This window comes from Sinohyriopsis cumingii, chromosome 18 (assembly GCF_028554795.1).
Source record: "Sinohyriopsis cumingii isolate HCF-2022 chromosome 18, ASM2855479v2, whole genome shotgun sequence".
Lineage (NCBI taxonomy): Eukaryota > Metazoa > Mollusca > Bivalvia > Unionida > Unionidae > Sinohyriopsis > Sinohyriopsis cumingii.
Window position 1 is genome coordinate 8,595,228 of NC_142978.1, and position 15,826 is coordinate 8,611,053.

Consider the following 15,826-nt stretch of genomic DNA (forward strand, 5'->3'; position numbering starts at 1 on the left):
AGAGGGACAAAATATTGAAATTCTGTTCAGATACTCATTGCAAGAAGTGAATGAACATTATAAAAACTATGAAAGATCGTAAGAGTACTGGGCATGACCGACTGATGATGCAATGGTTTTGATAACGTTGGAATGACGGAGTGGACTTCTACGGCAGGATAGTATGGACCAGGCTCAGTTGTTTTATAAAGAACTTAAAGTAGAATACGAGTGTGACTATAGTGAAGGATAGCTTCAACGGTTCAAGAAGTTTCATAGAATTTCCAAGCATAAGTGTGTGGAGAAAAATGGTCTGCAGACCACGAAGGAGCTGCCGAGAATGGAACCAAAGGTGCTGGAAAATTACCTGTAATCCACATATAACATAATGAAATTAAATGAGCATATGTACAAAATGATTTATTTACCCTTCTGGTCTTTTAACATCAAGTTTTCATATAGAGCACTTTGAGCTTTAAAAAGCAAAAGTCTCTCAAAAAACTTTGTACTAGCTGAGACTATGAACGTTTTGCACACCAGTAGACCACTAAGTGCTGGGTTACTGAGCTTGGATCTGAATTCAGTTTTATTTTTGTTAACAATGCTGAACAATCTCTCACAGTCAACATTAGAATGGTAAAGAACCAATATTCCTGTCATAACCTGAAAAAGAAGAGGAAATATATATCTTCCAGTTATTCAGTCTTTTAGCTGGTAAATACGGTGCCATTGCATCAACTCTGTCCACATAAAGTACATTGTCAGGTAGAATGCCAACTTGATACTCAGGAGTTCTCCTAATTTATCAGCAACCTTTCCTGCAGCATGTTGCATCATATGACATGGACAATCTGATATGTACACTGATGGAGACATTTTTCAAAATATAGAATGCAACTCATTAATGAATACCAGTCATCACTGATGCATTATCAACTGAAAACCCCAAACAGTTCTGCCAACTTACGTTTATTCAAAGCATTATTAAACAAATAAAAAATGTTTTCTCCAGTGAAATCTACTGTTAATTCTGGTAATGAAAGAAGAGCACTCTGAATTTGCCCTTTTCGTTGTCAAAGTCTCGTACACGGACCGTGTACAACTTTTAGTCATCATAATCACTGCTCTTGTCTGTTGCAATACTAAATGGCCCAAATTTTCAATTTCTGCAATTTTAAGTGAATTACCTTCTGCCTAATAATATTAATGATTCTGATCTTGCACATGCATATTTTCTGCTATTTTGGAATCAAGAAACATCCATTTGAACAAAGGACCAACAAAGTCTTCTACTGCTAGGGTTATAGTCTGTGTTCTATTAAGAACTCGGTAAATGATGCCCCTGCATTTATAAAATTCATGTCCACAATTTAGTTCTGTAAAATATGGAAGTTAACTTAGTATTGGAGTTAGTAAAATGAGCTAATTCAAGGCGTCTGTTTTACCACCATGACCAATGTTAAAACCCTATACACACAGCCTGCAACAAGCATTAAGCTGGGGAGCCCCGAGTGGCCGAGTGGTCTAAAGCGCTCTTTGTTACGGATCACTGCCATCTCACCTCTGTCTGCGGCGGTTTGAGTCTAAGATTCAGCCAATGTGGGCATGTGAGAAAGCTTGCCAGTAGCTTCTCGTGGGTCGGTGGTTCTTTCTGGGGTTTTCTGGGTTCTTCCTCCACCATTAATACTGGCCGCCATGTATAGCCTATCGTGCTGAAAAATGGTGTTAAACCCCACAACAACAACAAGGCATGAAGCTGCCTTAGAATGGAATGCTGTATTGTGTAATTCATGTATTTATCTTTGAATCAGTTTTTCATCTTTTTCTAATCCATCTGTGAAATTAACTGAAAAACATTTCTGCCCTAACACACATGTCTAGAATAAATCTGATGACTTTTAGCGCCAAATACCCACAGAGTGATTCTGTACCAGATATGAATTAGAACAAAGAATCTGCGAGCAAAGATTAAAAATTAGAAAACCAGTCTGTTCTCTCTTAACTAAGCCATACAGCTGCTATAAATAGAAACCGAGGTCAAAAGTAGAAACTAGCATGTTTCTTGGAAATAGGGCAGATGCTATAAATAGAACATACTACTGTTAGGAAAGTGCATGCAAGTCTATGGACACGAGTACTCTTATATCATAGTTATGAAGAAGCTGTCTTTTCTAGAACATGGTCTGAAAGATTAATGGAATGTTAATAAATGAGAAAACAAATTAATAATTTTTTTTGGAGGGGGATATAGTGAAAATGCGTCTGAATATATTTACGTGCAATGCATAATTTAGTGAAATAAAGCATAATGATTATGTCAAAAGCTTAATGGTTGCCATAGGAAAGCAAAGATAATCTTCTCCTGACTAAGAATTTCTTTGTGAGGTTCAAATTAAAAATGGAGTTAACTTGGAACTGATCATGCATATATTTCACCAACAGTATATCATACATCCTATTGCAAAATGACATGGATAAAACAGATTCAGCTAAATTCATATTCATCTTTTTGGATGCTTACTCTGATTTAGAAGTTATAAACCAAGGATGTGTTCTTGTAGATCTTGACCATCAAAGTCCAAACATAAGACAAGTTGAAATATCACAGATCCATACTGCATGTATTTCAATGATGCAATTAATATATGTGATCATTCAAACAGTCCTTTTGTCTATGAAACTGCAGACAAGTGGGTCTCTTATATGGACAAGTAGACTTTTTAGTTTATTTGTCCATGGACAACTTGATCCTGACAAAATTTCTGCACCCCTGCCCCTACTTCTGTGTTCAGCAATTAAGACATTATCATACGATATATTGACTCCTACTTCTGTGTTCCATAATGACTCTCAAGACATTATCATACAATATATTGACTCCTACTTCTGTATTTAGTAATTACTCTCAAGACATTATCGTACACTATACTGACTCCTACTTCTGTACTCCATAATTACTCTCAAGACATTATCATACAATATACTGACTCCTACTTCTGTACTCCATAATTACTCTCAAGTCATTATCATACAATATACTGACTCCTACTTCTGTACTCTATAATTAATTACTCTCAAGTCATTATTGTACAATATATTGACTCCTACTTCTGTACTTCATAATTACTCTCAAGACATTATCGTACAATATACTGACTCCTACTTCTGTACTCCATAATTACTCTCAAGACATTATCGTACAATACACTGACTCCTACTTCTGTACTTCATAATTACTCTAAAGACATTATCATACAATATACTGACTCCTACTTCTGTACTCCATAATTACTCTCAAGACATTATCGTACAATATACTATTACTTCTGTACTTCATAATTACTCTCAAGACATTATCATACATTACTGACTCCTACTTCTGTACTCCATAATTACTCTCAAGACATTATCATACATTACTGACTCCTACTTCTGTACTCAGTATAAATACAGTGGTTCCTCATCATAACTTCAGCATAACACAATCATGAATCCCATTATACTGGCTGAATTATATTATTCGATACAGTGCATATCAGTGTATGTGATTTAGCCTGTATCATGGCACACTTTTCTGGCTCCCCTGCATTATAATAAGGGACCAATGTACATATACTTTTTATACATAGCTAACAACTACCCAGCTGCTCCATTTTGTCTCTGAGTACTTCTCCATTTACTCCCAGAGTGTCAATGATACCTTCTCTGTGTTCCCATCAATGCCATCTAAATATTCAAACTTTCTACACATCCCCTATATTAGTCCTTGTACTACACTGTTTGTCTAATTGGTTATTTAATGCTTGCTATCTCCTTATATTGATATTTTATACACTATGCTCCCATAATGTTGTGCTCAATATAATTACTCCAACTCTCTACAAATAAAGTACATTTGTTTTGCACTCTATGAACTTCTACTCTCAACAAATACAGTACACTTTTACTCTGTTTGCTCTTACTCTAAACATATCCTACACTTAAGCAACATAATACCACTGCACTCTTTTTATACTTGTACTCACTACCCATACCTCAAACTTTCCACTGTGACACATAACATGCACTTGTCCTTGTACTCTATACTACTTCTCTCTATACAGACCTATATTTGTCCCTGTACTCTCTCTGGTAATGTTACTTGTTTCTATACAGATCATTAAACTTGTTCCTGTGTTACATATTTTACTCTCTACACATACCCAACACTTGTACTGGCACAATGTTGTCCAACACTCTACACATTTCATTGCACTATATACCCAATACTTGTCCTGGCACTATGTTGTCCAACCCTCTACACATACCCAACACATTTCCATGTGCTACATACCCTACACTTATCCTGGCCCTCTGTTATCCTACTTTCTACACATACTATACACATTTCCATGCACAACATACCCCACACTTATCCTAGCACTCTCTTGTCCTACTTTTTACACATACTCTACACATTTCCATGCACAACATACTCTAAACTTGTCCTGGCACTTTCTTGTCATACTCTCTAAATATACCCTACATTTTTCGATGTCCTACATACCCTACACTTGTCCTTGTACTCTCTTGTCCTACTTTTTACACATACTCTACACATTTCCATGCACAACATACTCTAAACTTGTCCTGGCACTCTGTTGTCATACTCTCTAAATATACCCTACATTTTTCGATGTCCTACATACCCTACACTTGTCCTTGTACTCTCTTGTCCTACTTTTTACACATACTCTACACATTTCCATGCACAACATACTCTAAACTTGTCCTGGCTATTTGTTGTCATACTCTCTAAATATACCCTACACATTTCTATGCACAACATACTCTAAACTTGTCCTGGCACTCTGTTGTCATACTCTCTAAATATACCCTACATTTTTCGATGTCCTACATACCCTACACTTGTCCTGGCACTCTGTTGTCATACTCTCTAAATATACCCTACATTTTTCGATGTCCTACATACCCTACACTTATCCTGGCACTCTGTTGTCATACTCTCTAAATATACCCTACATTTTTCGATGTCCTACATACCCTACACTTGTCCTGGCTATTTCTTGTCATACTCTCTAAATATACCCTACATTTTTCGATGTCCTACATACCCTACACTTGTCCTGGCACTTTGTTGTCATACTCTCTAAATATACCCTACATTTTTCGATGTCCTACATACTCTAAACTTGTCCTGGCACTCTGTTGTCATACTCTCTAAATATACCCTACATTTTTCGATGTCCTACATACCCTAAACTTGTCCTGGCACTCTGTTGTCATACTCTCTAAATATACCCTACATTTTTCGATGTCCTACATACTCTAAACTTGTCCTGGCACTCTGTTGTCATACTCTCTAAATATACCCTACATTTTTCGATGTCCTACATACTCTAAACTTGTCCTGGCACTCTGTTGTCATACTCTCTAATTATACCCTACATTTTTCGATGTCCTACATACTCTAAACTTGTCCTGGCACTCTGTTGTCATACTCTCTAAATATACCCTACATTTTTCGATGTCCTACATACCCTACACTTGTCCTGGCACTCTGTTGTCATACTCTCTAAATATACCCTACATTTTTCGATGTCCTACATACCCTACACTTGTCCTGGCACTCTGTTGTCATACTCTCTAAATATACCCTACATTTTTCGATGTCCTACATACCCTACACTTGTCCTGGCACTCTGTTGTCATACTCTCTAAATATACCCTACATTTTTCGATGTCCTACATACCCTACACTTATCCTGGCACTCTGTTGTCATACTCTCTAAATATACCCTACATTTTTCGATGTCCTACATACCCTACACTTGTCCTGGCTATTTCTTGTCATACTCTCTAAATATACCCTACATTTTTCGATGTCCTACATACCCTACACTTGTCCTGGCACTTTGTTGTCATACTCTCTAAATATACCCTACATTTTTCGATGTCCTACATACTCTAAACTTGTCCTGGCACTCTGTTGTCATACTCTCTAAATATACCCTACATTTTTCGATGTCCTACATACCCTAAACTTGTCCTGGCACTCTGTTGTCATACTCTCTAAATATACCCTACATTTTTCGATGTCCTACATACCCTACACTTGTCCTGGCACTCTGTTGTCATACTCTCTAAATATACCCTACATTTTTCGATGTCCTACATACTCTAAACTTGTCCTGGCACTCTGTTGTCATACTCTCTAATTATACCCTACATTTTTCGATGTCCTACATACTCTAAACTTGTCCTGGCACTCTGTTGTCATACTCTCTAAATATACCCTACATTTTTCGATGTCCTACATACCCTACACTTGTCCTGGCACTCTGTTGTCATACTCTCTAAATATACCCTACATTTTTCGATGTCCTACATACCCTACACTTGTCCTGGCACTTTGTTGTCATACTCTCTAAATATACCCTACATTTTTCGATGTCCTACATACTCTAAACTTGTCCTGGCACTCTGTTGTCATACTCTCTAAATATACCCTACATTTTTCGATGTCCTACATACCCTAAACTTGTCCTGGCACTCTGTTGTCATACTCTCTAAATATACCCTACATTTTTCGATGTCCTACATACCCTACACTTGTCCTGGCACTCTGTTGTCATACTCTCTAAATATACCCTACATTTTTCGATGTCCTACATACTCTAAACTTGTCCTGGCACTCTGTTGTCATACTCTCTAAATATACCCTACATTTTTCGATGTCCTACATACCCTACACTTATCCTTGTACTCTCTCTGTACTTCTATCATGTTCTCCTCCTGTTCCTCCAGTTGGTCCTTGAGTAGTTCAACCTGGTACACCAAGGTCTGTTTCTGGTTGTCCAGTTGCGCATTTGTTGACATGGTTTTCTTGTATTTCTCCTCAAGTTCACGTAACATGCTCTGAAAAACAACAAGTTATGTAGGAACAGTGAGAAAAATTGCAACCTTTGGATAACTGTTTATGTCTTTTGGGTGTGGTGGTGGGTAGCATTGTACAGGTATTTGCCTTGAAAATGTGAGCTTGCCTGCACCAGAATCTCAGCGTGCCATGAATATCAAGTATATGGATTTGTTCTGCCCTTAATGAGTACATACAAGAAAACTAAATCTGCCTGTTTTCATAAATTTAACTCGTATTCTACATTAGGAAGACAAGTTTTTAATTTGTTCATTTTAGTGCCTTAAAACCTTATCTCCACATGAAGACAACCAACACATAAAGAACAACATTAATGACTTTTTTCTTAAGTTTACTTATATATTTCACATGTATACAAGAAGGACCTTTTCATACAGGACAACATGACCTCTTTCCTTAAATTTACTTACATATATCACCTGTACATAAGAATATTAATGGCCTCTTTAACTTTGCTTATACATTTCACCATATAAGGTGACCAGTTCATAAAAATAACATTAATAAGCTCTTTTCTCAGGCTTGCTTACATACTTTACCTGTATGTAAGGAATACCTGCTCATAAAGGTCAAACTTTTCTTGTTCTTTAAGTCTCACTTATTCACTGACTGTACCTAAATTATGTATGTAACATTTACCATTCCTGAGTGTTTATTATGATGAATTCAACTGAAGTTATTGGCAGATCAAATCATTATTTGAAAGTCTACTTGGTCATCGGCCAAGTAAAATACAATTTCACTTGGTCAGTATTTTGTCTTGAACTTGTAGCAAAGAAGAGTATCAACAATGGGACATCACAAAACATATATGCTTGTCCCATGTTTAACAGTTATCTATGCAGGCACTGGTATAGAAGGCATGGTTGACTGCAGATCACTGATGATGTCAAGTCAATGACTTTGACTGGTGGTATGTGATCTTGAACTAAACTTACATAGCAAAAACTATAACATTCTTATTAGACTTACATTATTATTGATCCTGACTTTTAAACTTCAAAGTCTATAGGTTTCTTTCTACAGCATGGCATCCCCAGTGTTTGGTAATAATAAAAAAACTTAATCTAGAATAACATTTACTGCACAAAGCCCATATTACTTTGATCCACGATAACACTTACCTTTCACAGTTTAATCTCAAAATCAACAGGATTCTTCCTTACCTTAAGCACATTCCCTCTACAATCTTCAGTGAAAGTACATGGTCAAGAACTTTAAGGTTTGTGCATTAAAGATTTTGCAGCATACTCCACATTGACCTTGACTTTTTTATCGTTTTACCCAAAAATCGAGCTATTTACTTAATCCAAGCACAAGCCATCCACAAAGTTAAAAAAAGTTAAGACCAGGCCTATGATGTAGAACTAAAGTTTTGATATAGAAACCATTTTTCTTCTTTTAGTCACGGTTACCTGTTACTTTTAGGCTCTTACAAAACGCAACAAGAAAAGAGTGAAGACAACAAGCTTTGTAATATTTAACAAATAATTTATTTCCCTAGAAAAACAAGGTAATAATGAGAAAAAGAACTTACGGTTCTATGAATCAAATCCAAAAATAATCCAAGAATTAAAAAAATAGAAGTCCTAGTAATAAAAAGTCCTAATAAAACTGAATTCGAGTCCCCGATGAATTCCAAAATGGAAAGCGATGATGTATGCTGTGGTCAGCGTCATACTGATGTCTCAACAGTTCTTTGTTGAATCACAGAAAATAATATTCAAATTTGAATTCTGTATAAATTTCTATAACTGTCTTTGTCCAAGAATTAATTTAGAGCACAAGTATTTCCAGGGAAAAATAATCTCTTAGAATCCAAATAATTTGAAGAAAAATTAAAAATTCAACTCAAACTGGTCACAACAAAACACTTTTAAGTGTCAATGCCCAAATTCTCTATAGAAAACAGTTATACATTAATTTAAGATGCAAAACAGATTTCCATATGACGGTCACATGATCACATTTCTAGAACAACATAGAAGCTTTTTACATGCCTAACATCACATACTCCCAATATAGGTTTGAAAAAAACCAATGATTTTACTTTGAGAAAGAATTTATAAAAAAAATTAAAATTGTTTACTTCAACTCTTACTGATTCTGAATCAAGGTCAGGAACCAGGTCAGCATTACAAACAAAGTTTCTATTATTAGGTGTTTATGAAAAAAGAGTCAGGTCAAACTGAATTTCTGTAAAACGTGAAAGCCAGTAAATAACATTACATTACAATAGCATGTAACAGAATAACAAAAATTTAAAACTAACAAACAAACAATTAAAATAAATCAAATATACATAACATACCTAAACCTCTGACATTCTGACACCAACATAAACAGCTCCTTTATTACCCCTAGCCTAGCATGTCAGACATGTACTTACCACCACCACACATTTGTTTTTACCATGAACCAGTTTCTGCCACCATGCCTAAAAGTTATTAAAATTATAATTTTAGAAATTATGTGAACAAGATCATAATGAGTTTATCTTATTCTTTTCTAGAATGAGCTCCTGGACTATTCCAGACACAGTTCAGATTGGGACTATATTTCGTCCCTAGAGAGACCTAAAAGAATTCCTACTGTACATGTTAGGCTGGTACCTACAGCCCATAATAGTTAACTGGACCTGTCCTTACTTTAAGTTGCCTGACAGCATCTTTGGGATCCTTGTCCCGTAAATCTGTGTCGGTAGATGTAGACTCATCACTGCCACGCCTTGATCCAGAATAACTAGATAAACTCTGTAAAATAAATATGAAATTCATTTAGCACTTACCTATAAAAAGGTTCTGCAACACAGATCAGGAACGAGTCAGTAACATTTATTTCAAATGACTTTAACACAAGCACTGTAAATTGCCATCTTGTCTCAAAAATTCTTCCCCACATATATACCAACACCCTGAGAGGCATAAGCTTAGTTATTGCCATTGTAAGTGGGGGGAAAAAGTGTAATTTGGGTGTACAAAGTACAAGTAATATATTAATACATGCCAGAATTGCTGCATGTATAAAAATGACAGATTTACTTTTGCTATTAACCTGGTTTTGCAGCTGGTCAAAATTCTTGTCACCAAGGTAAAATCCATATTAATTAGAATCAGAATACAAACACAAAATATACTGAAAAGTTTTTATACAGCACTTGCTTTAACTAGTCTACATGTGTAACTTTTGATGAATGATGAACTTGCTTATTGCATTACTCTCAAATTCTTCTTTTAAAGTTTGTAAAGCAGTGTTGATTTGCCCCTTTTTTTGATCTGACATGTTTGGAAGTTTGAAAAGGTCCATCTGCTCTAACATTTTCCATCACTTAACATCCACAACTCACAACATAAAGCATTTTGCTTAACATCTAATACCATTTTGTTTAAAAGCACAGATTAGTCTGCTACCTAACTTATCAATATAATGAATCTGTGAGGATAAGTTCATATTTGAAGAAATCCATCTGTTTTCTTGGAAATGGGTCATATACAGTTGCTATAAATAGCAAATAAGGTCAGTACTCTTATACTATTCTTACGCAGCAGTCATCTTTTTATAATATTCTCAAATTTATATGAGTAGGAATTAAAGAGATGTGAATAGAAATGACAAACACAACTTTTTATTGCCTTATTTTAATTTTATTTCTTAATGTACCAAAACTGCACAATCCATGCAAAAACAATTGTAAAATGTAATTTGGTGAAGAAAAAAAAGTGTAATGATTATGCCAAAAGTATAATAGTTAGCATGTCCGCCCAATCATAACTGGTGATTTTAAGTTCATATTTAAAGTAGAATAAGTACTGAGAAATAAAAATCTTTATAATAAACTATGTTTCTCTCAAAATACTTACCCATACACATCAAATTTTAAGAACTGAAATTATCAGGAATCATGCGTAATCTTGTGATAGTTCAGAGTACACCTATCAAATAACCCCTTTAAGCCAAGTAGCCAGCATTTGTGGGATTGTGTCTTGCCTTGAAAGACAGGAAGAGCATCTGACACTTGCTGCTGATGTTCTCTGTGCACCTAAGATAGCATCTGAGGGCACATGGGTCCTGCAGTCTCACCCCTTTCAACAGGTCAATCAAGGAAAGAGACCCGATAGTTATTTGTTGGTTGCCTATCAATGGTAAACAAACCTGGTTGAATCATTAGCATGACTAAACTGTTGGAAATGAACTGCATGTTACCTGGATCCATGGACTGAACATGCAGCTCACTCACCTAGAAAGCTATTGCTTTCAGAAAATATGTCTTGAATAATAATTGTTTCAGCATGGTGGAAGACAGTGGCTCAAATTTAAATGAATTTGGCCAAATAAAGAACTAGGAGAAGTTCCATCCTGGGAACAAGGTAAACAAGCATGTCTTGGAGATGTCAAAATTGGACAGGAAGTCAGAAAGGTCACAGTTATGCCAATGTTGTCTCTTCCATATTTAAATGTGTCTGAAATCATGGCATAGTATCCCTTGATTGTGACAAGGGCTATTGTGTTGCTTTCAAAGAAGGAAAGAACTGGGAATGGTGTGATATTATTATTGAGACACCAATCATTGAAAATGTGCCACATCCCCTCATATGCCTTCCAAGTGGAGGGCCATCTAGCTGTCGTGATCCTATCCACAACTGAAGTGTACAACTCCTTATGCTAAGCATCCCTGACAAAAGCCAAGTATGAAGGAGTTTCTCAAGACAGAGGACTGAATAATGACAACCTCAGTTACGTGAGAAGCATGGGGTTGCTATAATTTTCCTGGTTACATCTGTTGCCAAAACAAGCAGATCTTCATCCAGGATCTGTCCCTACAATTTTATTGAAACAAAATAAAATTCAAAATGCTGGTATCTAATTCAATGAAGTGAGTGATGTCTTAAATGTAATCCTGTGGAATGGGAATGAATTACTGAGGAAAGTATGACATTTTCATTTTGGGACTTTGGATCAGAGTTTCAAGCATATGCAAATTTTTCTTGATTCAAACTGTGATCATATTGTTGATACTCTTTACGATAAAGCTTGAAATTTAATAGTAGAGAATGAAATATGGGTAACTGATGAATCCCCCCCCCCCAATCTGATGATTGTGTAAGTAATGAAAACAATTATTTCAAGGTTTGTCAATCTTTTATATTTTCATCCGTATTTGATGGCACATCAGCATTTGTCTAATACAGTAAGGCTTTTATGTTATGGTGCTAATCTGTTACGTGACGTCTAATACTACTGAGCATGTTTTTGCGATCAAGTGGGTTTTTTAATTTTGGTAATGGCAACTATATCTGACAGTGAATCAGCATTAATGGTAAATCCTGAAGGCCTTCAAACTAAGGTACTTTCTTTTCAAATTGGTCCAATTCTCTTAGCTTTCAAGAAGCTATGGAAGGTTTTTCTATTTTGTTGTTGTTGTTGTGGGGTTTAAGGCCATTTCTCAGCACACAATAGGCTATGCATGGCGGCCAGTATTAATGATGGAGGAAGAACCCGGGAGAACCCCCGAGAAGAACCACCTACCCACGAGAAGCTACTGGTAAGCTTTCTCACGTACCCACATTGGCCGAATCCTAGACTCGAACCCACGCAGACAGAGGTGAGATGGTAGTGATCCATAACGGAGAGCGCTTTAGACCACTCAGCCACTCAGGGCCCCTCTATTTTTGTAACAGTGGCTATGTTTGATGGCGGAGAGGCATAATTTGTATAAATTTGACAGCACTTTTTGCCATGTTTTCAATCAAATGTTTTCATATTTCTTTGTGCTTCCTTTTGTTTCTTCTTTGCATTTAGGAGGTTAAATTCCATTTTTTTCAGCACAAGATAGGCTATATGTGGTGGCCTGTATATCTGGTGGAGGAAGAACTTGGGAACATCATAGAAAGAACCACCAAACCCATGGGAAGCTACAGTCAAACTGTATCTCATAACCATGCTGGATAAGCCAAAGATTCAAACTCAAGCCAACAGTGTAAATGTGTGAGTGATCTGTAATGGTGAGCATCTTAGACCACTCAGCCACCTAGGGCCCCCTATTCAGGTCAAAATTTTTCTATTTTGTAATGGTGGACACACATTCAATTGTAAATGTGCACTTTTTTTTAAAAAACTTGCATTACCTTCTTGCCAGAATAGTTTCAATCAAATTCTGTTGAGTGGCTTTTATGAAGATGTTTTTTTTAAAATTTTCTGGGGTTATTTTGTGCAAAAGTGGCCATATTTGATAGTGGATTGGTATCATTAGTCAGTAGTACTTAAATTATATAATGTAGTTTGGGAAAAGAAGTCATTAACAAGTTCTACAGCAGCTGCATCTGATGGTTGGCATCATTTGTACAAACTGTCAAGTTCTTCATGATGTTCTTTGTTTAACTTGCTCAAATTAAGTTGTGTAGCAACTGAGAATTTGCTTCAAGGTTTTCCTATTACTTCTAGTAACAGCAACCAGATCTGATGGTGAATCAGCATAAAAACCTGACAATCATTGATGCCTGGAGGACAATATATCGTTTAAAGTTTGTCACATTAATTTTTGAAAACTTTTAAGGGCTGAAAATAATGATTGCTGATGGATGCATGATGGATCAATAAAGAAAAGTTATCACAGGGCCATACCATAAACTCATATGGCATTAATTCCTGAAAACATGAATAGATTTGGACATAAGTCCCATCTTGTATGTTCTAACATCAAAAAATGAATTTAGTTAGTTATGAAGAACACGTTACTCGACAGCAAAAAATTTCAAACTTGTTTTGCATTGAAACTTATGAAATAAAAAAAGATGGTGCATAAATACACTGGTCCTTTTTACTTACTTTACCACTATCGGCTTCCTGTGTTTTAAGCCTCTCTTCCTCCTGCAAATAAATTAAAACAATGGTAAGGAAATTTACTCAATAAATTGGTGAAAACTAAGGATAGTTGTTGTGACTGTGTTGTTGATCTTGGAAATCAAATTTTCATTAGGGCTAAAGAGACATCAAGCAAGGTGTGGATTATAACTTATCAGCTGGATTGTGGGATATCCCTTCTGGATAAACACTTTTTCCATCTGGCTATTGGCACTCATACCTCAGCGTTTATCAAATGAACACAGTTATAATGAAGGACCTTATTTTGAATATATATACCATAAATGTTTATGAAATAATAATAATAATAATAATAATAATAATAATAATAATGATATAAAACAAAATCACTTATGTACCATTGGTACAAACACTGACAGATTATTTTTCTCACCCAATTTATTTCTAATTAAAATAACCCTGCATTTCTGCTTTGTGTATTTCATGCTCACTTTTGGTTGGAATGGGTTATCTTCCTAAATTTTTGTGAAATTCAATATTACAGTTTTGGAAACTTACATCTAGCTGGCACTATATACAGACAGTTGCCACTACTGGGCTAGGCTGATGTAAAATGCCACACACACCCCACATCACCTACAGAACAGGTCAAATTGGCCTCTGGACACAGGTGACCTCTGAATGAAGGTTCCCCATTCAAAGTTAGGTTTTGAACAAACACCACAAAACCTAATATCATTATTATTATTAATTCATAAAAAGATTTAGTTTAGTACACTATTCCAGTCATAACCTATGCGTATATATTCTTCTCACCCCAAGGTTATGTTCCATACAAGATTACTGGATCATGCAGACTTGATCCATCCTGTAAATCAAACCAACTCTTGAAAACATGATAAAGCACTAATTTCACTACCAACTGACAGCTTGCATATGATTATGAAACAGAAGACTGACTCTTCTTCCATCAACTTGTATAATCAGGCTTAGAAACAGCCATCTACACTTAAGAAATATCTGGATATACCAGGTGCTCAACTCCCCAAGATCAAACGATAGGGTTATGTGACAGGCTGGCCAGTGATGAATAAAGAATGAAAGAAAGCATATGTTGCTATTTTTAATAAAACAAATCAAAACTTTGCCTACGTTTAAAGACACGTTTTGAAAAACATAAATGATCCCTACTCAATGCAAATGGATATAATTCTGAACTCTGAAGAATGATACATTCTATGTTGGGGTTTGCACCAAGAGAAGGAAATCCCTGTCATGGGGTAATATTGTAGTCTCCCCCAATTAAGCCCATGACTGGGATTTCCTTATCTTGGTACAAACAATGACAGATTATTTTTCTCACCCAATTTATTTCTAGTTAAAATAACCCTGCATTTCTGCTATATAGTTAGCAGAGTCAACACATAAAGCATTTATCACCCACTAGTATTACCCTCACTTTAGGCCATCAGCTACTGTACTCTTTATGAAAATCTGGATACTTAACTAATTATAATCTAACTATATTTGATGCTCTTAAAAAAGGAAAAATAAATCCAGGAAAAGGTTATTATTGTTATGTGATTTGTGATTTGGATTTTAACGTAGCTTTTAACAATTTTTCAGTCATATCGCTACGATGTCTGCAATGTGTTAGTTTTTAGTGATGTCTAGCACTGGGGCATCATGCCGCAGACATGCAGCATGATGTCCCACCCAGTCACATTATCCTGGTGTCAGGCCGACCAGTTCTAACACTAACCTCTTAATGCTGAGCGCCAAGCGAGGCAGCTGTTAGTACCATTTCTGTAAGTCTTTGGTATGACTCGGCTGGGGATCGAACCCACAACCTCCAGCATCCGAAGCGGACACTCTAACCACTTGGCCACCGGAGCGGTTCATAATTGTTATGTATTGGAAGTAAGTCATAATTGTTATGTATTGGAAGTAAGTTATAATTGTTATGTATTGGAAGTAAGTTAAAACTGTTATGTATTGGAAGTAAGTTATAATTGTTATGTATTAGAAGTAAGTTATAATTGTTATGTATTGGATATAACACACAAGGGGCATTCTGGTGCAACATAC

The 15,826-nt window shown here is 35.8% G+C and overlaps 1 protein-coding gene across 3 annotated transcripts in view; it reads right to left on the reverse strand.

Annotated features, from left to right (window-relative positions):
* Positions 1–15,826, reverse strand: part of LOC149776042 (uncharacterized) — a 70,095-nt gene that overhangs the window by 16,846 nt on the left and 37,423 nt on the right. The window contains exons 3-5 of one of the 3 annotated variants that reach the window (XM_089942110.1): positions 13,742–13,783; positions 9,565–9,669; positions 6,727–6,897 (exon numbers count right to left, since the gene is read on the reverse strand). In XM_089942110.1, coding sequence (XP_089798236.1) covers positions 6,727–6,897; positions 9,565–9,669; positions 13,742–13,783 — 318 coding nt within the window. Of the gene's footprint in view, positions 1–4,312; positions 4,470–4,525; positions 4,787–6,726; positions 6,898–9,564; positions 9,670–13,741; positions 13,784–15,826 lie in introns of those variants that run through there. The other 2 variants (XM_089942111.1, XM_089942112.1) reach the window with 2 other exon arrangements.